This window comes from Pristiophorus japonicus, unplaced genomic scaffold (genome assembly GCF_044704955.1).
Source record: "Pristiophorus japonicus isolate sPriJap1 unplaced genomic scaffold, sPriJap1.hap1 HAP1_SCAFFOLD_440, whole genome shotgun sequence".
NCBI classification, from domain to species: Eukaryota; Metazoa; Chordata; class Chondrichthyes; family Pristiophoridae; genus Pristiophorus; species Pristiophorus japonicus.
This window is the reverse complement of record NW_027254312.1, coordinates 112,989-138,138: the sequence shown is the minus strand read 5'-3', so window position 1 is coordinate 138,138 and position 25,150 is coordinate 112,989. Positions and strand designations below refer to the sequence as shown.

Here is a 25,150-nt window from a genome sequence, read left to right as displayed (position 1 = left end):
AGGGAGCTTTACTCTGTATCTAACCTCCTGTACCTGCCCTGGGAGTGTTTGATGGGACAGTGTAGAGGGAGCTTTACTCTGTATCTAACCCCGTGCTGTACCTGCCCTGGGATTGTTTGATGGGACAGTGTAGAGGGAGCTTTACTCTGTATCTAACCCTGTGCTGTACCTGCCCTGGGATTGTTTGATGGGACAGTGTAGAGGGAGCTTTACTCTGTATCTAACCCCGTGCTGCACCTGCCCTGGGAGTGTTTGATGGGACAGTGTAGAGGGAGCTTTACTCTGTATCTAACCCCGTGCTGCACCTGCCCTGGGAGTGTTTGATGGGACAGTGTAGAGAGAGCTTTACTCTGTATCTAACCCCGTGCTGTACCTGCCCTGGGAGTGTTTGATGGACAGTGTAGAGGGAGCTTTACTCTGTATCTAACCCCGTGCTGCACCTGCCCTGGGTGTGTTTGATGGACAGTGTAGAGGGAGCTTTACTTTGAATCTGACGTGTCACTATTAAATTTTGTGTGTTCCCATGTTATAGATGATGCTGCAGCATCGAATGCGGAGATGAATTTGAAACAACATTCTAAAACGTCGAATACACTTACAACAGGTACGTTAGTTGATCCTAAGTCTGGGTAACACTTGGTACCTGTCAGTTACACCAAAGTTACATGCCAATTACAGTACTGAGGGAGTGCCGCACTGTCGGAGGGGCAGTACTGAGGGAGTGCCGCACTGTCGGAGGGGCAGTACTGAGGGAGTGCCGCACTGTCGGAGGGGCAGTACTGAGGTAGTGCCGCACTGTCGGAGGGGCAGTACTGAGGGAGTGCCGCACTGTTGGAGGGGCAGTACTGAGGGACATTCCACTGTCGGAGGGGCAGTACTGAGGGAGTGCCGCACTGTCGGAGGGACAGTACTGAGGGAGTGCCGCACTGTCGGAGGGTCAGTACTGAGGGAGCGCTGCACTGTCAGAGGCGCAGTACTGAGGGAGTGCCGCACTGTCGGAGGGTCAGTACTGAGGGAGTGCCGCACTGTCGGAGGGGCAGTACTGAGGGAGTGCCGCACTGTCGGAGGGTCAGTACTGAGGGAGCGCTGCACTGTCGGAGGGTCAGTACTGAGGGAGTGCCGCACTGTCGGAGGGTCAGTACTGAGGGAGCGCTGCACTGTCGGAGGGTCAGTACTGAGGGAGTGCCGCACTGTCAGAGGTGCCGTCTTTCGGATGAGATGTGAAATCCTGGCCCCGTCTGCTCTCAGGAGGACGTAAAAGAGCCCATGATACTATTTCGAAAAAGAACAAGGGGTAGTTCCGTCCGGTGTCCTGGGGCCAATATTTATCCCACAAACAACGGAACAAAGAAACAGATTAAACGTGTCTCACACACACCGACTCACACTGTGGTACGGGTCCCACACACACTGACTCTCACTGGGGTACAGGTCCCACACACACGGACTCTCACTGGGGTACGGGTCCCACACACACTGACTCTCACTGGGGTACGGGTCCCACACACACTGACTCTCACTGGGGTACAGGTCCCACACACACGGACTCTCACTGGGGTACAGTCCCACACACACTGACTCTCACTGGGGTACGGGACCCACACACACTGACTCTCACTGGGGTACGTGTCCCACACACACTTACTCTCACTGGGGTACGGGTCCCACACACACTGACTCTCACTGGGGTACAGGTCCCACACACACTGACTCTCACTGGGGTACGGGTCCCACACACACTGACTCTCACTGGGGTACGGGTCCCACACACACTGACTCTCACTGGGGTACAGGTCCCACACACACTGACTCTCACTGGGGTACGGGTCCCACACACACTGACTCTCACTGGGGTACGGGTCCCACACACACTGACTCTCACTGGGGTACAGTCCCACACACACCGACTCTCACTGGGGTACGGGTCCCACACACATTGACTCTCACTGGGGTACGGGTCCCAAACACACTGACTCTCACTGGGGTACAGGTCCCACACACACTGATTCTCACTGGGGTACAGTCCCACACACACTGACTCTCACTGGGGTACGGGTCCCACACACACTGACTCTCACTGGGGTACGGGTCCCACACACACTGACTCTCACTGGGGTACGGGTCCCACACACACTGACTCTCACAGGGGTATGGGTCCCACACACACACTGACTCTCACTGGGTTACGGTCCCACACACACACTGACTCTCACTGGGGTACAGGTCCCACACACACACTGACTCTCACTGGGGTACGGATCCCACACACACTGACTCTCACTGGGGTACGTGTCCCACACACACTGACTCTCACTGGGGTACAGGTCCCACACACACACTGACTCTCACTGGGGTACAGGTCCCACACACACTGACTCTCACTGGGGTACGGGTCCCACACGCACTGACTCTCACTGGGGTACAGGTCCCATACACACACTGACTGTCACTGGGGTACGGGTCCCACACACACTGACTCTCACTGGGGTACGGGTCCCACACACACTGACTCTCACTGGGGTACGGGTCCCACACGCACTGACTCTCACTGGGGTACGGGTCTCACACACACTGACTCTCACTGGGGTACGTGTCCCACACACACTGAATCTCACTGGGGTACGGGTCCCACACACACTGACTCTCACTGGGGTACGGGTCACACACACACTGAATCTCACTGGGGTACGGGTCCCACAGACACTGACTCTCACTGGGGTACAGTCCCACACACACTGACTCTCACTGGAGTACGGGTCCCACACACACGGACTCTCACTGGGGTATGGGTCCCACACACTCTGACTCTCACTGGGGTATGGGTCCCACATACACTGACTCTCACTGGGGTACGGGTCCCACACACTGACTCTCACTGGGGTACGGATCACACACATACTGACTCTCACTGGGGTACGGGTCCCACACACACTGACTCTCACTGGGGTACGGGTCCCACACACACTGACTCTCACTTGGGTACGGGTCCCACACACACTGACTCTCACTGGGGTACAGTCCCACACACACTGACTCTCACTTGGGTACGGGTCCCACACACACTGACTCTCACTGGGGTACGGGTCCCACACACACTGACTCTCACTGGGGTACGGGTCCCACACACTGACTCTCACTGGGGTACGGATCACACACATACTGACTCTCACTGGGGTATGGGTCCCACATACACTGACTCTCACTGGGGTACGGGTCCCACACACTGACTCTCACTGGGGTACGGATCACACACATACTGACTCTCATTGGGGTACGGGTCCCACACACACTGACTCTCACTGGGGTACGGGTCCCACACACTGACTCTCACTGGGGTACAGTCCCACACACACTGACTCTCACTGGGGTACGGGTCCCACACACACTGACTCTCACTTGGGTACGGGTCCCACACACTGACTCTCACTGGGGTACGGATCACACACACACTGACTCTCACTGGGGTACGGGTCCCACACACACTGACTCTCACTGGGGTACGGGTCCCACACACACTGACTCTCACTGGGGTACGGGTCCCACACACACTGACTCTCACTGGGGTACAGGTCCCACACACACTGACTCTCACTGGGGTACGGGTCCCACACACACTGACTCTCACTGGGGTACAGTCCCACACACACTGACTCTCACTGGGGTACAGTCCCACACACACTGACTCTCACTGGGGTACAGGTCCCACACACACTGACTCTCACTGGGGTACAGTCCCACACACACTGACTCTCACTGGGGTACGGGTCCCACACACACTGACTCTCACTGGGGTACGGGTCCCACACACACTGACTCTCACTGGGGTACAGGTCCCACACACACTGACTCTCACTGGGGTACGGGTCCCACACACACACTGACTCTCACTGGGGTACAGTCCCACACACACTGACTCTCACTGGGGTACAGTCCCACACACACTGACTCTCACTGGGGTACAGTCCCACACACACTGACTCTCACTGGGGTACGGGTCCCACACACACTGACTCTCACTGGGGTACAGTCCCACACACACTGACTCTCACTGGGGTACGGGTCCCACACACACCGACTCTCACTGGGGTACGGGTCCCACACACATTGACTCTCACTGGGGTACGGGTCCCACACACACTGACTCTCACTGGGGTACAGGTCCCACACACACTGACTCTCACTGGGGTACGGGTCCCACACACACACTGACTCTCACTGGGGTACAGGTCCCACACACACTGACTCTCACTGGGGTACAGGTCCCACACACACTGACTCTCACTGGGGTACAGTCCCACACACACTGACTCTCACTGGGGTACAGGTCCCACACACACTGACTCTCACTGGGGTACAGGTCCCACACACACTGACTCTCACTGGGGTACAGTCCCACACACACTGACTCTCACTGGGGTACAGTCCCACACACACTGACTCTCACTGGGGTACAGGTCCCACACACACTGACTCTCACTGGGGTACAGGTCCCACACACACTGACTCTCACTGGGGTACAGTCCCACACACACTGACTCTCACTGGGGTACAGGTCCCACACACACTGACTCTCACTGGGGTACAGTCCCACACACACTGACTCTCACTGGGGTACAGTCCCACACACACTGACTCTCACTGGGGTACAGTCCCACACACACTGACTCTCACTGGGGTACGGGTCCCACACACACTGACTCTCACTGGGGTACGTGTCCCACACACACTGACTCTCACTCGGGTACGGGTCCCACACACATTGACTCTCACTGGGGTACGGGTCCCACACACACTGACTCTCACTGGGGTACAAGTCCCACACACACTGACTCTCACTGGGGTACGGGTCCCACACACACTGACTCTCACAGGGGTATGGGTCCCACACACACACTGACTCTCACTGGGTTACGGGTCCCACACACACACTGACTCTCACTCGGGTACGGGTCCCACACACATTGACTCTCACTGGGGTACGGGTCCCACACACACTGACTCTCACTGGGGTACAAGTCCCACACACACTGACTCTCACTGGGGTACAGGTCCCATACACACTGACTCTCACTGGGGTATGTGTCCCACACACACTGACTCTCACTGGTGTACGGGTCCCACACACACTGACTCTCACTGGGGTACGGGTCCCACACGCACTGACTCTCACTGGGGTACAGTCCCACACACACTGACTCTCACTGGGGTACGGGTCCCACACACACTGACTCTCACTGGGCTACGGGTCCCACACACACTGACTCTCACTGGGGTACGGGTCCCACACACACTGACTCTCACTGGGGTACAGGTCCCACACACACTGACTCTCACTGGGGTACGTGTCCCACACACACCGACTCTCACTGGGGTACGGGTCCCACACACACTGACTCTCACTGGGGTACGGGTCACACACACACTGACTCTCACTGGGCTACGGGTCCCACACACACTGACTCTCACTGGGGTACGGGTCCCACACACACTGACTCTCACTGGGGTACGGGTCCCACACACACTGACTCTCACTGGGGTACGGGTCCCACACACACTGACTCTCACTGGGGTACGGGTCACACACACTCTGACTCTCACTGGGGTATGGGTCCCACACACACTGACTCTCACTGGGGTACGGGTCCCACACACACTGACTCTCACTGGGGTACGGGTCTCACACACACTGACTCTCACTGGGGTACAGTCCCACACACACTGACTCTCACTGGGGTACGGATCACACACACACTGACTCTCACTGGGGTACAGGTCCCACACACACTGACTCTCACTGGGGTACAGGTCCCACACACACTGACTCTCACTGGGGTACAGGTCCCACACACACTGACTCTCACTGGGGTACGGGTCCCACACACTGACTCTCACTCGGGTACGGGTCCCACACACTCTGACTCTCACTGGGGTATGGGTCCCACACACACTGACTCTCACTGGGGTACGGGTCCCACACACACTGACTCTCACTGGGGTACGGGTCTCACACACACTGACTCTCACTGGGGTACAGTCCCACACACACTGACTCTCACTGTGGTACGGATCACACACACACTGACTCTCACTGGGGTACGGGTCCCACACACACTGACTCTCACTGGGGTACGGGTCCCACACACACTGACTCTCACTGGGGTACGGGTCCCACACACACTGACTCTCACTGGGGTACGGGTCCCACACACACTGACTCTCACTGGGGTACGGGTCCCACACACACTGACTCTCACTGGGGTACGTGTCCCACACACACTGACTCTCACTGGGGTACGGGACCCACACACACTGACTCTCACTGGGGTACGGGTCCCACACACACTGACTCTCACTGGGGTACGGGTATCACACACACTGACTCTCACTGGGGTACGGGTCCCACACACACACTGATTCTCACTGGGGTACGGGTCCCACACACACACTGACTCTCACTGGGGTACGGGTCCCACACACACTGACTCTCACTGGGGTACGGGTCCCACACACACTGACTCTCACTGGGGTACGGGTCCCACACACACTGACTCTCACTGGGGTACGGGTCCCACACACACACTGACTCTCACTGGGGTACAGGTCCCACACACACACTGACTCTCACTGGGGTACGGGTCCCACACACACACTGATTCTCACTGGGGTACGGGTCCCACACACACACTGACTCTCACTGGGGTACGGGTCTCACACACACTGACTCTCACTGGGGTACGGGTCACACACACACTGACTCTCACTGGGGTACGTGTCCCACACACACTGACTCTCACTGGGGTACGGGTCCCACACACACTGACTCTCACTGGGGTACGGGTCCCACACACACTGACTCTCACTGGGGTGCAGGTCCCACACACACTGACTCTCACTGAGGTACGGGTCCCACACACACACTGACTCTCACTGGGGTACGGATCCCACACACACACTGACTCTCACTGGGGTACGGGTCCCACACACACACTGACTCTCACTGGGGTACGGGTCCCACACACACACTGACTCTCACTGGGGTACGGGTCCCACACACACACTGACTCTCACTGGGGTGCAGGTCCCACACACACTGACTCTCACTGGGGTACGGATCACACACACACTGACTCTCACTGGGGTACGGGTCCCACACACACTGACTCTCACTGGGGTACGGGTCCCACACACACTGACTCTCACTGGGGTACGGGTCCCACACACACTGACTCTCACTGGGGTACGGGTCCCACACACACTGACTCTCACTGGGGTACGGGTCCCACACACACTGACTCTCACTGGGGTACGTGTCCCACACACACTGACTCTCACTGGGGTACGGGACCCACACACACTGACTCTCACTGGGGTACGGGTCCCACACACACTGACTCTCACTGGGGTACGGGTATCACACACACTGACTCTCACTGGGGTACGGGTCCCACACACACACTGATTCTCACTGGGGTACGGGTCCCACACACACACTGACTCTCACTGGGGTACGGGTCCCACACACACTGACTCTCACTGGGGTACGGGTCCCACACACACTGACTCTCACTGGGGTACGGGTCCCACACACACTGACTCTCACTGGGGTACGGGTCCCACACACACACTGACTCTCACTGGGGTACAGGTCCCACACACACACTGATTCTCACTGGGGTACGGGTCCCACACACACACTGATTCTCACTGGGGTACGGGTCCCACACACACACTGACTCTCACTGGGGTACGGGTCTCACACACACTGACTCTCACTGGGGTACGGGTCACACACACACTGACTCTCACTGGGGTACGTGTCCCACACACACTGACTCTCACTGGGGTACGGGTCCCACACACACTGACTCTCACTGGGGTACGGGTCCCACACACACTGACTCTCACTGGGGTGCAGGTCCCACACACACTGACTCTCACTGAGGTACGGGTCCCACACACACACTGACTCTCACTGGGGTACGGATCCCACACACACACTGACTCTCACTGGGGTACGGGTCCCACACACACACTGACTCTCACTGGGGTACGGGTCCCACACACACACTGACTCTCACTGGGGTACGGGTCCCACACACACACTGACTCTCACTGGGGTGCAGGTCCCACACACACTGACTCTCACTGGGGTACGGGTCCCACACACACTGACTCTCACTGGGGTGCAGGTCCCACACACACACTGACTCTCACTGGGGTACGGGTCCCACACACACACTGACTCTCACTGGGGTATGGGTCCCACACACACTGTCTCTCACTGGGGTACGGGTTCCACACACACTGACTCTCACTGGGGTACAGGTCCCACACACACTGACTCTCACTGGGGTACGTGTCCCACACACACTGACTCTCACTGGGGTACAGGTCCCACACACACACTGACTGTCACTGGGGTACGTGTCCCACACACACACTGACTGTCACTGGGGTACGTGTCCCACACACACTGACTCTCACTGGGGTACGGGTCCCACACACAATGACTCTCACTGGGGTACAGGTCCCACACACACACTGACTGTCACTGGGGTACGTGTCCCACACACACACTGACTGTCACTGGGGTACGTGTCCCACACACACTGACTCTCACTGGGGTACGGGTCCCACACACACTGACTCTCACTGGGGTACGGGTCCCACACACACACTGACTGTCACTTGGGTACGGGTCCCACACACACACTGACTCTCACTGGGGTACAGGTCCCACACACACACTGACTGTCACTGGTGTACGGGTCCCACACACACTGACTCTCACTGGGGTACGGGTCCCACACACACTGACTCTCACTGGGGTACGGGTCCCACACACACTGACTCTCACTGGGGTACGGGTCTCACACGCACTGACTCTCACTGGGTACGGGTCCCACACACACACTGACTCTCACTGGGGTACAGGTCCCACACACACACTGACTCTCACTGGGGTACGGGTCCCACACACACACTGACTCTCACTGGGGTACGGGTCCCACACACACTGACTCTCACTGGGGTACGGGTCCCACACACACTGACTCTCACTGGGGTACGGGTCCCACACACACACTGACTCTCACTGGGGTACGGGTCCCACACACACACTGACTGTCACTGGGGTACAGGTCCCACACACACTGACTCTCACTGGGGTACAGGTCCCACACACACTGACTCTCACTGGGGTACGGGTCCCACACACACTGACTCTCACTGGGGTACAGGTCCCACACACACACTGACTCTCACTGGGGTACGGGTCCCACACACACTGACTCTCACTGGGGTACAGTCCCACACACACTGACTCTCACTGGGGTACAGTCCCACACACACTGACTCTCACTGGGGTACGGGTCCCACACACACTGACTCTCACTGGGGTACAGGTCCCACACACACACTGACTCTCACTGGGGTACGGGTCCCACACACACACTGACTGTCACTGGGGTACAGGTCCCACACCAACTCTCATTGGGGAACATGTCCCACGGTTTTATAAGACAACACTATTTGACCCATAGGTCGGAATTAGCGCAGGTGACCAAAAACTCGGTGTGTTGGACATTATTTCGAGGAAGAGCGGGGGGAGTTCTCCCCGGTGTCCTGGGGCCAATATTTATCCCTCAATCAACATCACAAACACAGATTATCTGGGTCATTGTCACATCGCTGTGTGATACCCACAATACAACAGTGACCACACTCCAAACATACTTCATTGGCGGTAAAGCGCTTTGGGACGTCCCCTGGTCATGAAAGGAGCTTTATGAATGCAAGTCTTTAGTTCTCTCAGTTCGTGTACATTATACATTAGCTATGTGTCTGTTGTAGATTTGTTACATGTGGCCCCTCGAGCGGAAGACTAGAACTCGGGGGCATCGTCTCGGAATATGGGATTGCCCATTTAAGACGGAGATGAGGAGGAATTTTCTTCTCCTGAATCTGTGGAATTCTCTGCCCCAGAGAGCTGTGGGGGCTGGGTCACTGGAGATATTTTAGGCGGAGTTAGACGGATCTTTGAGCGGATAAGGGAGTGAAGGGTTTACGGGGAGCGGGCGGGGAAGTGGAGCTGAGTCCATGATCGGATCAGCCATGATCGTATTAAATGGCGGAGCAGGCCCGAGGGGCCGCATGGCCCACTCCTGCTCCGATTTCTTGTGCTCTCGGGGTGTTCGCTCAATCAACGTAAATTGCTCTTGCTGTTCCAGGAGCCACTGAGTCGTGCTACGCGCAACTCAACTTCAAACCCCAGGCTCCACAGGCGACGCAGGCCCCGGTGGTAACCGCGGCGACAGGTTAGTGACCTTCGGGGGCGGAGGGCAGAGGTCACGAGGGGTCAGGTTCATTCCGGGGGGGGTGGTGGGGCGCTGAGAGCAGGGGGTGGGGCGGGGGGGGGTGGGGGGGAAGGGGGAGGGCAGGGGTGGAGATTTGGGGAGATGGTTCCTGAGACGCCATCTCACTGTTGCTGCCTGGATCGCGACCTTGGTTACGCACTGCGAGGGAGAACTGAATGGTTGGCGGGGGTCATCCTTTGACCTTTCACCCCTCAGGCGACTTGCGTCAAGCCCACATTTTCGAAGTGGTGTACATCAATGATTTAGACTTGAATGTAGAGGGTGGGTTTTAATAGACTTTGTGTTTGATAATGAAGAAGAAAGCTGTGGACTGTAGGAAGATATCCTTCGACTGGTCATGTGGGCAGAGCAGTGGCAACTGCAGTTCAATCCGGAGAAGTGTGAGGTAATGCATTTGGGGAGGGCTAACAAGGCAAGGGAATACACATTAAATGGTAGGACACTGAGAAGAAGGGACCTTGGAGTGCAGGTCCACAGATCCCTGAAGGTAGCAGGCCAGGTGGATAAGGTGGTTAAGAAGGCGTACGGGATACTTGCCTTTATTGGCCGAGGTGTACAATACAAGAGAAGGGAGGGTTATGCTTGAACTGTATAAAACACTGGTTAGGCCACAGCTGGAGTACTGAGTGCAGTTCTGGTCACCGCATCACAGGAAGGATGTGATTGCACTAGAGAGGGTACAGAGGAGATTTACCAGGATGTTGCACTAGAGAGGGGACAGAGGAGATTTACCAGGATATTGCACTGGAGAGGGTCCAGAGGAGATTTACCAGGATGTTGCACTAGAGAGGGTGCAGAGGAGATTTACCAGGATGTTGCACTAGAGAGGGGACAGAGGAGATTTACCAGGATGTTGCACTAGAGAGGGTACAGAGGAGATTTACCAGGATGTTGCACTCGAGAGGGGACAGAGGAGATTTACCAGGATGTTGCACTAGAGAGGGTACAGAGGAGATTTACCAGGATGTTGCCTGGAGAGGGTCCAGAGGAGATTTACCAGGATGTTGCACTAGAGAGGGTGCAGAGGAGATTTACCAGGATGTTGCCTGGAGAGGGTCCAGAGGAGATTTACCAGGATGTTGCACTAGAGAGGGTGCAGAGGAGATTTACCAGGATGTTGCACTAGAGAGGGTACAGAGGAGATTTACCAGGATGTTGCACTGGAGAGGGTACAGAGGAGATTTACCAGGATGTTGCACTGGAGAGGGTACAGAGGAGATTTACCAGGATGTTGCACTGGAGAGGGTACATTGGAGATTTACCAGGATGTTGCACTGGAGAGGGTACAGAGGAGATTTACCAGGATGTTGCACTGGAGAGGGTACAGAGGAGATTTATCAGGATGTTGCACTGGAGAGGGTGCAGAGGAGATTTACTAGGATGTTGCACTGGAGAGGGTACAGAGGAGATTTACCAGGATGTTGCACTGGAGAGGGTACAGAGGAGATTTACCAGGATGTTGCACTGGAGAGGGTACAGAGGAGATTTACCAGGATGTTGCACTGGAGAGGGTACAGAGGAGATTTACCAGGATGTTGCACTGGAGAGGGTACAGAGGAGATTTACCAGGATGTTGCCGGGACTGGAGAATTTTAGTGATGAGGAAAGATTGGATAGGCTGGGGTGGTTCTCTCTGGAACAGAGGAGGCTGAGGGGAGACCTGATTGAGGTGTGTACAATGATGAGGGGCCTGGATAGAGTGGATAGGACGGACCTGTTTCCCTGGGCAGAGGGGTCAACAACCAGGGGGCAGAGATTGAAAGTAATTGGGGGGGAGGTTTAGAGGGGATTTGAGGGGAGAGGGTGGTGGGGGTCTGGGGTGGAACTCACGGCCTGAAAGGGTGGTAGAGGCAGAAACCCCCCCCACATTTGGCAGTGCACCTTGAAGAGCCGTAACCTACAGAGTATCCATTCTACCAAAACTAATTCCGGATTTTGAACAGCTCTATCAACATTCTCGAGGACGAACACCCCACCTTCTCCTGTCTCTCCACATAACTCCCAATCCCTATCCTTGTTTTCAAATCCCTCCACGGCCTCTCATCGGGGTGTCGGGACTGGAGGAGGTTATAGAGATAGGGAGGGGTGTAGGGACTGGAGGAGGTTATAGAGATAGGGAGGGGTGTAGGGACTGGAGGAGGTTATAGAGATAGGGAGGGGTGTAGGGACTGGAGGAGGTTACAGAGATAGGGAGGGGTGTAGGGGCTGGAGGAGGTTACAGAGATAGGGAGGTGTGTAGGGGCTGGAGGAGGTTATAGAGATAGGGAGGGGTGTAGGGACTGGAGGAGGTTACAGAGATAGGGAGGGGTGTAGGGGCTGGAGGAGGTTACAGAGATAGGGAGGGGTGTAGGAGCTGGAGGAGGTTACAGAGATAGGGAGGTGTGTAGGGACTGAAGGAGGTTACAGGGATAGGGAGTGGTGTAGGGGCTGGAGGGGGTTACAGAGATAGGGAGTGGTGTAGGGGCTGGAGGAGGTTACAGAGATAGGGAGGGGTGTAGGGGCTGGAGGAGGTTACAGAGATAGGGAGGGGTGTAGGGACTGAAGGAGGTTACAGGGATAGGGAGTGGTGTAGGGGCTGGAGGGGGTTACAGAGATAGGGAGTGGTGTAGGGGCTGGAGGAGGTTACAGAGATAGGGAGGGGTGTAGGGGCTGGAGGAGGTTACAGAGATAGGGAGGGGTGTGGGGGCTGGAGGGGGTTACAGAGATAGGGAGTGGTGTAGGGGCTGGAGGAGGTTACAGAGATAGGGAGGGGTGTAGGGGCTGGAGGAGGTTATAGAGATAGGGAGGGGTGTAAGGGCTGGAGGAGGTTACAGAGATAGGGAGGGTTGTACGGACTGGAGGGGGTTACAGAGATAAGGAGGGGTGTAGGGGCTGGAGGAGGTTACAGAGATAGGGAGGGTTGTACGGACTGGAGGGGTTTACAGAGGTCGGGAGGGGTGTACGGACTGGAGGGGGTTACAGAGATAGGGAGGGTTGTACAGGCTCGAGGGGGTTACAGAGATAGGGAGGGGTGTACAGGCACGAGGGGGTTACAGAGATAGGGAGGGCTGTAGGGACTGAAGGAGGTTACAGGGATAGGGAGTGGTTTAGGGGCTGGAGGAGGTTACAGAGATAGGGAGTGGTGTAGGGGCTGGAGGAGGTTACAGAGATAGGGAGGGGTGTAGGGGCTGGAGGAGGTTACAGAGATAGGGAGGGGTGTAGGGACTGAAGGAGGTTACAGGGATAGGGAGTGGTGTAGGGGCTGGAGGGGGTTACAGAGATAGGGAGTGGTGTAGGGGCTGGAGGAGGTTACAGAGATAGGGAGGGTGTAGGGGCTGGAGGAGGTTACAGAGATAGGGAGGGGTGTAGGGGCTGGAGGGGGTTACAGAGATAGGGAGTGGTGTAGGGGCTGGAGGAGGTTACAGAGATAGGGAGGGGTGTAGGGGCTGGAGGAGGTTACAGAGATAGGGAGGGGTGTAAGGGCTGGAGGAGGTTACAGAGATAGGGAGGGTTGTACGGACTGGAGGGGGTTACAGAGATAAGGAGGGGTGTAGGGGCTGGAGGAGGTTACAGAGATAGGGAGGGTTGTACGGACTGGAGGGGTTTACAGAGGTCGGGAGGGGTGTACGGACTGGAGGGGGTTACAGAGATAGGGAGGTTTGTACAGGCTCGAGGGGGTTACAGAGATAGGGAGGGGTGTAGGGGCTGAGGATGTTACAGAGCTAGGGAGGGTTGTACAGGCTCGAGGGGGTTACAGAGATAGGGAGGGCTGTAGGGACTGGATGATGTTACAGAGGTAGGGAGGGGTATAGGGGCTGGAGGAGTTTTCCGGAGATAGGGAGGGGTGTCGGAGCTAGAGAGTGTTACAGAGATAGGGAGGGTTGTAGGGGCTGGAGAAAGTTACAGTGATAGGGAGGGTGTAGGGGCTGGAGGAGGTTACACAGATAGGGAGGGGTATAGGGGCTGGAGGAGGTTACAGAGATAGGGAGGGGTGTAGGGGCTGGAGGAGGTTACACAGATCGGGAGGGGTGTAGGGGCTGGAGGAGGTTACAGAGATAGGGAGCGGTGTAGGGGCTGGAGGAGGTTACAGAGATAGTGAGGGTTGTCGGGGCTGGAGGGAGTTACAGAGATAGGGAGGGTTGGAGGCCTGGAGGGAGCTACAGAGATAGGGAGGGGTGTAGAGATGTCGGAAGTGAGAGAGATAGGGAGGGGTGTTATGTCGGGTAGAACGTGGGAAGGCCAGCCGGGAGTGCGTTGGAATGGTCAAGTCTGGGGGTAACAAAGGCACGGATGAGGGCTTCAGCAGCGGATGAGCTGAGGCAGGGGGGTGGGGACGGACGATATTACGGAGGGGGGAAACGGGCGGGTTTAGTTATGCTGGGGATATGTGGCCAGAAGCTCATTTCAGGGCCAAGTATGACACCCAGGTTGTGAACAGTCTGGTTCAGCCTGAGACAGGAGTTGGGGTGAGGGAGGGAGTCGGGGAGCTGGGGAACGGCCTCCCTCTTCCCCGATATTGCAGAAATCTCTGCTCCTCCAGAACTGGATGTCGGACAAGCAATCTGACAGTGTAGAGACTGTGGGGGTGTGGAGATTAGTGGTGATTAGGTCGAGCTGGGTGTCATCGGAATTGCAAAGTGCTGCAGTACAGTGGGACCTGGGGGTTACTTGTGCATGAAACACAAAAGGTTAGTATGCAGGTACAGCAAGTGATCAGGAAGGGCCAATGGTATCTTGGTCTTTATTGCAAAGGGGATGGAGTATAAAAGCAGGGAAGTCTTGCTCCAGTTATTCAGGGTATTGGTGAGGCCACACCTGGAGTACTGCGTGTACAGTTCTGGTCTCTGTATTTACGGAAGGATAGACTTGCTTTGGAGGCAGTTCAGAGAAGGTTCACTCGGTTGATCCCGGAGATGAGGGGGTTGACTTATGAGGAAAGGTTGGGCCTCTACTCATTGGAATTCAGAAGAATGAGAGGTGATCATATGGAAACGTATAAGATTATGAGGGGGCTCGACAAGGTGGATGCAGAGAGGATGTTCCCACTGATGGGGCAGACTAGAACTAGGGGGCATGGTCTTAGAATAAGGGGCCGCCCATTTAAAACTGAGATGAGGAGGAATTTCTTCTCTCAGAGGGTTGTAAATCTGTGGAATTCTCTGCCCCAGAGAGCTGTGGGAGCCGGGACATTGAATATATTTAAGGCGGAGACAGACAGATTTTTGTACGATAAGGGAGTAAAGGGTTTCGGAGAGCGGGCGGGGAAGTGGAGCTGAGTCCATGATCAGATCAGCCATGATTGTATTGAAACATAGAAACACAGAAAATAGGTGCAGGAGTAGGCCATTCGGCCCTTCGAGCCTGCACCACCATTCAATAAGATCATGGCTGATCATTCACCTCAGTACCCCTTTCCTGCTTTCTCTCCATACCCCTTGATCCCTTTAGCCGTAAGGACCATATCTAACTCCCTCTTGAATATATCCAATGAACTGGCCTCAACAACTCTCTGCGGCCGGGAATTCCACAGGTTAACAACTCTCTGAGTGAAGAAGTTTCTCCTCATCTCGGTCCTAAATGGCCTACCCCTTATCCTTAGACTGTGACCCCTGGTTCTGGACTTCCCCAACATCGGGAACATTCTTCCCGCATCTAACCTGTCCAGTCCCGTCAGAATTTTATATGTTTCTATGAGATCCCCTCTCATCCTTCTAAACTCCAGTGAATAAAGGCCCAGTTGATCCAGTCTCTCCTCATATGTCAGTCCTGCCATCCCGGGAATCAGTCTGGTGAACCTTCGCTGCACTCCCTCAATATCACTCGGCCTAGAAAATATAGGAGCAGGAGTTGGCCATTCGGCCCCTCGAGCCTGCACCACCATTCAATGTGATCATGGCTGATCCTCTATCTCAACACCATATTCCCACTTTCTCCCCAGACCCCGTGATGCCTTTTGTGTCTCGAAACCTATCTCCCTCTTAAATATATTCAGTGACTTGGCCTCCACAGCCTTCTGTGGTAGAGAATTCCACAGGTTCACCACCCTCTGAGTGAAAACATTTCTCCTCATCTCGGTCCTAAATTTCCTCCCCCGTATCCTGAGACTGTGTGACCCCTTGTTCTAGACTTCCCAGCCCCGGGAAACATCCTCCCCACATCCAGTCTGTCCAACCCCGTCAGAATTTTATACCTTTCAGTGAGATCCCCTCTCATTCTTCTAAACTCCAGTGAATACAGGCCCAGTCGACCCAATCTCTCCTCGTACCACAGTCCTGCCGTCCCAGGAATCAGTCTGGTGAACCTTCGCTGCACTCCCTCTGTGGTAAGTGTATCCTTCCTTAGGTAAGGAGACCAGAACTGCTCACAATACTCCAGGTGTGGTCTCACCAAGGCCCTGTATAACTGGAGTGAGACATCCTTGCTCCTGTACACAAACCCTCTTGCAATGAAGGCCAACAATGATGCCCTTTTCAGAATGGCAGGCAGTGACTAGTGGAGTGCCGCAGGGCTCAGTGCTGGGACCCCAGCTGTTTACAATATACATTAATGATTGAGACGAAGGAATTGAGTGTAATATCTCCAAGTTTGCAGATGACACAAAGCTGGGTGGCGGTGTGAGCTGTGAGGGGGATGCTAAGAGGCTGCAGGGTGACTTGGACAGGTTAGGTGAGTGGGCAAATGCATGGCAGATGCAGTATAATGTGGATAAATGTGAGGTTATCCACTTTGGTGGCAAAAACACGAAGGCAGAATATTATCTGAATGGTGACAGATTAGGAAAAGGGGAGGTGCAACGAGACCTGGGTGTCATGGTACATCAGTCATTGAAAGTTGACATGCAGGTGCAGCAGGCAGTGAAGAAGGCAAATGGTATGTTGGCCTTCATAGCGAGAGGATTTGAGTATCGGAGCAGGGAGGTCTTACTGCAGTTGTACAGGGCCTTAGTGAGGCCTCACCTGGAGTATTGTTTTCAGTTTTGGTCTCCTAATCTGAGGAAGGACGTTCTTGCTATTGAGGGAGTGCAGCGAAGGTTCACCTGACTGATTCCCGGGATGGCAGGACTGACATATGAGGAGAGACTGGATCGACTGGGCCTTTATTCACTGGAGTTTAGAAGGATGAGAGGGGATCTCATAGAAACATATAAAATTCTGACGGGACTGGACAGGTTAGATGCGGGAAGAATGTTCCCGATGTTGGGGAAGTCCAGAACCAGGGCTCACACAGTCTAAGGATAAGGGTTAAGCCATTTAGGACCGAGATGAGGAGAAACTTCTTCACTCAGAGAGTTGTGAACCTGTGGAATTCTCTACCACAGAAAGTTGTTGAGGCCAGTTCATTGGATATATTCCAGAGGGAGTTAGATGTGGCCCTTACGGCTAAAGGGATCAAGGGGTATGGAGAGAAAGCAGGAAAGGGGTACTGAGGGAATGATCAGCCATGATCTTATTGATAGGTGGTGCAGGCTCGAAGGGCCGAATGGCCTACTCCTGCACCTATTTTCTATGTTTCTATGTGGCATACCATTTGCCTCGCTAACATGTGCTTAAATAGTTTTACAATATGCAAATATCATTTATACCATTTCCCCATCAAAACTTCTGCATATTTGCTTTCAATGGCTGGTGTACAAGGACACCCAGGTCCCTCTGTACATCCACATTGGAGGTCATCAGAATTGTAAAGTGCCGCAGTACAGCAGGACCTGGGGGTCCTGGTGCATGAAACACAAAAGGTTAGTCTGCAGGTACAGCAAGTGATCAGGAAGGCCAATGGTATCTTGGCCTTTATTGCAAAGGGGATGGAGTATAAAAGCAGGGAAGTCTTGCTCCAGTTATACAGGGTATTGGTGAGGCCACACCTGGAGTACTGCGTGCACAGTTTTGGTCTCCGTATTTACGAAAGGAGATACTTTGCTTTGGAGGCAGTTCAGAGAAGGTTCACTCGGTTGATTCCGGGGATGAGGGGGTTGACTTATGAGGAAAGGTTGAGGAGGTTGGGCCTCTACTCATTGGAGTTCAGAAGAATGAGAGGTGATCTTATGGAAACGTATCAGATTATGAGGGGGGCTCGACAAGGTGGATGCAGAGAGGATGTTCCCACTGATGGGGGAGACTAGAACTAGGGGGCATGGTCTTAGAATAAGGGGCCGCCCATTTAAAACTGAGATGAGGAGGAATTTCTTCTCTCAGAGGGTTGTAAATCTGTGGAACTCGCTGCCTCAGAGAGCTGTGGGAGCCGGGACATTGAATATATTTAAGACAGAGATAGACAGTTCCTTAACCGATAAGGGGATAAGGGGAGCGGGCAGGGAAGTGGAGCTGTGTCCATGATCGGATCAGCCATGATGGTATTAAATGGCGGAGCAGGCTCGAGGGGCCGTATGGCCCACTCCTGCTGCTATTTCTGGTGTTCTCATGTTCTGTTCTAAATACGTTTAGGGATGTGAGTTGCGAGGGCTGGGTTAGTCCACCGGCCTGTTGTGCTGGGGTTGAGGGGAAACTCGCCGAGACAGCCGACCTTGGCTGCTCCCCGGGGAACGTCCCCGTTCCGAGCCAGCGCTTGTATCTCAGTTCTCTGTTCCAGACGGCCGAGCACCGGACACAGCTGGGGGGAAACTCGCCTTCAAACCACAGTGCGGAACCATTCTCTACCTCGTGGTCTTCCTGTGCGTCTCTGCCATCATCACCGGACTCACTGTGCACGGTACGTGGGCGTACGACGGACCTGCGGTTACACAACACCTTTCGAAAACGGCGGACGTCCCAAAGCGCTTTACAGCCAATGGCGTACTTTTTGGAGTGTGCTCACTGTTGTATTGTGGGAAACGCGGCAGCCAATTTGCGCACAGCAAGATCCCACACACAAGCGATGTGACAATGACTCAGATAATCTGTGTTTGTGATGTGGATTGAGGGATAAATATTGGCCCCAGGACACCGGGGAGAACTCCCCCCGCTCTTCTTCCAAATAGTGCCCCGGGATCTTTTACATCCACCCGAGAGGGGCCTCGGTTTAATGTCTCGCCTGAAAGACGGCCCCCTCCGACAGTGCGGCACTCCCTCAGGACTGCCCCTCCGACAGTGCGGCACTCCCTCAGGACTGCCCCTCCGACAGTGCGGCACTCCCTCAGTACTGAGCCTCCGACAGTGCGGCACTCCCTCAGTACTGTCCCTCCGACAGTGCGGTGCTCCCTCAGTACTGCCCCTCCGACAGTGCGGCGCTCCCTCAGTACTGCCCCTCCGACAGTGCGGGGCTCCCTCAGTACTGCCCCTCCGACAGTGCGGCGCTCCCTCAGTACTGCCCTTCCGACAGTGCGGCACTCCCTCAGTAGTGCCCCTCCGACAGTGCGGCACTCCCTCAGTACTGCCCCTCCGACAGTGCGGCACTCCCTCAGTACTGCCCCTCCGACAGTGCGGCACTCCCTCAGTACTGCCCCTCCGACAGTGCGGCGCTCCCTCAGTACTGCCCCTCCGACAGTGCGGGGCTCCCTCAGTACTGCCCCTTCGACAGTGCGGTGCTCCCTCAGGACTGCCCCTCCGACAGTGCGGTGCTCCCTCAGTACTGCCCCTCCGACAGTGCGGGGCTCCCTCAGTACTGCCCCTCCGACAGTGCGGCGCTCCCTCAGTACTGCCCCTCCGACAGTGCGGGGCTCCCTCAGTACTGCCCCTCCGACAGTGCGGCGCTCCCTCAGTACTGCCCTTCCGACAGTGCGGCACTCCCTCAGTACTGCCCCTCCGACAGTGCGGCTCTCCCTCAGTACTGCCCCTCCGACAGTGCGTCACTCCCTCAGTATTGCCCACACCCCTCACTGTAACACTGATATACCCCACACCCCTCACTGTAACACTGATATACCCCACACCCCTCACTGTAACACTGATATACCCCACACCCCTCACTGTAACACTGATATACCCCACACCCCTCACTGTAACACTGATAGACCCCACACCCCTCACTGTAACACTGATATACCCCACACCCCTCACTGCAACACTGATATACCCCACACACCTCACTGTAACACTGATATACCCCACGCCCCTCACTGTATCACTGATATACCCCACACCCCTCACTGTAACACTGATATACCCCACACACCTCACTGTAACACTGATATACCCCACACCCCTCACTGTAACACTGATATACCCCACACCCCTCACTGTAACACTGATATACCCCACACCCCTCACTGTAACACTGATATACCCCACACCCCTCACTGTAACACTGATATACCCCACACCCCTCACTGTAACACTGATATACCCCACACCCCTCACTGCAACACTGATATACCCCACACCCCTCACTGTAACACTGATATACCCCACACCCCTCACTGTAACACTGATATACCCCACACCCCTCACTGTAACACCGATATACCCCACACCCCTCACTATAACACTGATATACCCCACACCCCACACTGTAACACTGATATACACCACACCCGTCACTGTAACACTGATATACCCCACACACCTCACTGCAACACTAATATACCCTACACCTCTCACTGTTACACTGATATACCCCACACCCCTCACTGTAACACACTGATATACCCCACACCACTCACTGTAACACAGATATGCCCCACACCCCTCACTGTAACACTGATATACCCCACACCCCTCACTGTAACACTGATATACCCCACACCCTCACTGTAACAATGATATACCCCACACCCCTCACTGTAACACACTGATATACCCCACACCCCTCACTGTAACACAGAAATGCCCTACACCCCTCACTGTAACACTGATATACCCCACACCCCTCACTGTAACACTGATATACCCCACACCCTCACTGTAACACTGATATACCCCACACCCCTCACTGTAACACTGATATACCCCACACCCCTCACTGTAACACTGATAGACCCCACACCCCTCACTGTAACACTGATATACCCCACACCCCTCACTGCAACACTGATATACCCCACACACCTCACTGTAACACTGATATACCCCACGCCCCTCACTGTATCACTGATATACCCCACACCCCTCACTGTAACACTGATATACCCCACACACCTCACTGTAACACTGATATACCCCACACCCCTCACTGTAACACTGATATACCCCACACCCCTCACTGTAACACTGATATACCCCACACCCCTCACTGTAACACCGATATACCCCACACCCCTCACTATAACACTGATATACCCCACACCCCACACTGTAACACTGATATACACCACACCCGTCACTGTAACACTGATATACCCCACACACCTCACTGCAACACTAATATACCCTACACCTCTCACTGTTACACTGATATACCCCACACCCCTCACTGTAACACACTGATATACCCCACACCACTCACTGTAACACAGATATGCCCCACACCCCTCACTGTAACACTGATATACCCCACACCCCTCACTGTAACACTGATATACCCCACACCCTCACTGTAACAATGATATACCCCACACCCCTCACTGTAACACACTGATATACCCCACACCCCTCACTGTAACACAGAAATGCCCTACACCCCTCACTGTAACACTGATATACCCCACACCCCTCACTGTAACACTGATATACCCCACACCCTCACTGTAACACTGATATACCGCACAACTCTCACTGTAACACTGATATACCCCACACCCCTCACTGTAACACTGATATACCCCACACCCCTCACTGTAACAATGATATACCCCACACCCCACACTGTAACACACTGATATACCCCACACCCCTCACTGTAACACAGATATGCCCCACACCCCTCACTGTAACACTGATATATCCCACACCCCTCATTGTAACACTGATATACCCCACACCCCTCACTGTAACACTGATATACCCCACACACCTCACTGTAACACTGATATACCCCACGCCCCTCACTGTATCACTGATATACCCCACACCCCTCACTGTAACACTGATACACCCCACACTGTAACACTGATATACACCACACCCGTCACTGTAACACTGATATACCCCACACCCCTCACTGTAACACTGATATACCCCACACCCCTCACTGTTGCACTGATATACCCCACACCCCTCACTGTAACACACTGATATACCCCACACCACTCACTGTAACACAGATATGCCCCACACCCCTCACTGTAACACTGATATACCCCTCGCCCCTCACTGTAACACTGATATACCCCTCGCCCCTTACTGTAACACTGATATACCCCACACCCCTCACTGTAACACTGATATACCCCTCGCCCCTCACTGTAACACTGATATACCCCACACACCTCACTGTAACACTGATATACCCCTCGCCCCTCACTGTAACACTGATATACCCCTCGCCCCTCACTGTAACACTGATATACCCCACACGCCTCACTTTCTCACTGATATACCCCACACACCTCACTGTAACACTGATATACCCCACACCCCTCACTGTAACACTGATATATCCCACACCCTTCACTATAACACTGATATCCCCCACACCCCTCACTTGTTCAATGATATACCCCACACCCCTCACTGTAACACTGATATACCCCACACCCCTCACTGTTACACTGATATACCCCACACCCCTCACTGTAACACTGATATACCCCACACCCCTCACTATAACACTGATATACCCCACACTGTAATACTGATATACCCCACACCCCACACTGTAACACTGATATACCCCACACCCCACACTGTAACACTGATTTACCCCACACCCCTCACTGTAACACTGATATACCCCACGCACCTCACTGTAACACTGATATATCCCACAACCCTCACTGTAAGACTGATATACGCCACACCCCTCTCTCTCCGATATACGCCACACCCCTCTCTGTCTGATATACCCCACACCCCTCTCTCTCCGATATACCCCACACCCCTCTCTCTCTGATATACCCCACACCCATCTCTCTTTGATATAACCCACACACCTCTCTCTGATATACCCCACACCCCTCTCTCTCTGATATACCCCACACCCCTCTCTCTCCGATATACCCCACACCCCTCCCTCTCTCTGAAATACCCCACACCCCTCTCTCTCTGATGTAACCCACAACCCTCTCTCTGATAGATATCCCACACCCCTCTCTCTCTGATATACCCCACACCCCTCTCTCTCTGATATACCCCACACCCCTCCCTCTCTCCGATATACCCCACACCCCTCTCTCTCTGATATACCGCACACACCTCTCTCTCTGACATACCCCATACCCCTCTCTCTCCGATATACCCCACACCCCTCTCTCTGATATACCCCACACCACTCTCTCTCTCAGATATACCCCACACCCCTCTCTCTGATATACCCCACACCCGTCCCTCTCTCTGATATACCCGACACCCCTCCCTCTCTCAGATATACCACACACCCCTCTCTCTCTGATATACCCCACACACCTCTCTCTCTCTGATATACCCCACACACCTCTCTCTCTCAGATATACCCCACACCCCTCTCTCTCTGATATACCCCACACCCGTCCCTCTCTCTGATATACGCGACACCCCTCCCTCTCTCAGATATACCCCACACCCATCTCTCTCTGATATACCCCACTCCCCTCTCTCTGATATTCCCCACACCCCTCTCTCTCTGATGTACCCCACCCCTCTCTGTCTCTGATATACCCAACTGCCCTCTCTCTGATATTCCCCACACCCCTCTCTCTCTGATACACCCCACCCCTCTCTCTCTCTGATATACCCCACACACCTCTCTCTCTCTGATATACCCCACACCCCTCCCTCTCTCTGATATACCGCACACCCCTCTCTCTCTGATATACCCCACACCCCTCTCTCTCTGATATACCCCACATCTCTCACTCTCTGATATACACCACACCTCTCTCTCTCTGATATACCCCGCACCACTATCTCTCTCTGATATACCCCACACCCCTCTCTCTGATATACCACACACCCCTCTCTCTGATATACCCCACACCCCTCTCTCTCTCATATACCACACACCCCTCTCTCTCTGATATACCCCACACCACTCTTTCTCTGATATACCCAACACCCCTCTCACTGATATACGCCACACCCCTCTCTCCCTGATATACCCAACACCCATCTCTCTCGGATAGACCTATTCACCACTCTCTCTCTGATATACCCCACATCCCTCTCTCTCTGTGATATACCCCACACACCCCTCTCTCTCATATCCCCCACACCCCTCTCTCTCTGATATACCCCACATCCCTCTCTCTCTGTGATATACCCCACACACCCCTCTCTCTCATATCCCCCACACCCCTCTCTCTCTGATATACCCCACATCACTCTCTCTGTGATAAACCCCTCACCCCTCTCTCTCTGATATGCCCCGCACCACTATCTCTCTCTGATATACCCCACATCCATCTCTCTCTCTGATATACCCCACACCCCTCCCTCTCTCTGATAAACACCACACCCCTCTCTCTCTGATATACCCCACATCCCTCTCTCTCTGATAAACACCTCACCCCTCTCCTTCTGATATACCCCACATCCCTCTCGCTGTCTGATATACCCCACACCCCTCTCTCTGATATACCGCACACCCATCTCTCTCTCTGATATACCCCACACCACTCTCCCTCTGATATACCCCACACCACTCTCTCTCTGATATACCCCACACCCATCTCCCTCTCTGATATACCCCACAGCCATCTCTCTCTGATATACCCCACACCCCTCTCTCTCTGATATACCCCACATCTCTCTCTCTCTCTGATATAAACCAAACCCCTCTCTCTCTGATAT

General features: G+C 54.5%; 1 protein-coding gene across 1 annotated transcript in view; it reads left to right on the top strand.

Moving 5' to 3' along the window:
* The first annotated feature begins 482 nt into the window (after positions 1 to 482).
* LOC139251753 (C-type lectin domain family 12 member B-like) overlaps positions 483 to 25,150 on the top strand; it is a 131,438-nt gene continuing 106,770 nt past the window's right edge. The window contains exons 1-3 of the mRNA XM_070873294.1: positions 483 to 604; positions 10,230 to 10,316; positions 18,942 to 19,061. Of these exons, the coding sequence (XP_070729395.1) occupies positions 559 to 604; positions 10,230 to 10,316; positions 18,942 to 19,061 (253 nt within the window). The 5' untranslated portion in view covers positions 483 to 558. The remainder of the gene's footprint in view (positions 605 to 10,229; positions 10,317 to 18,941; positions 19,062 to 25,150) is intronic.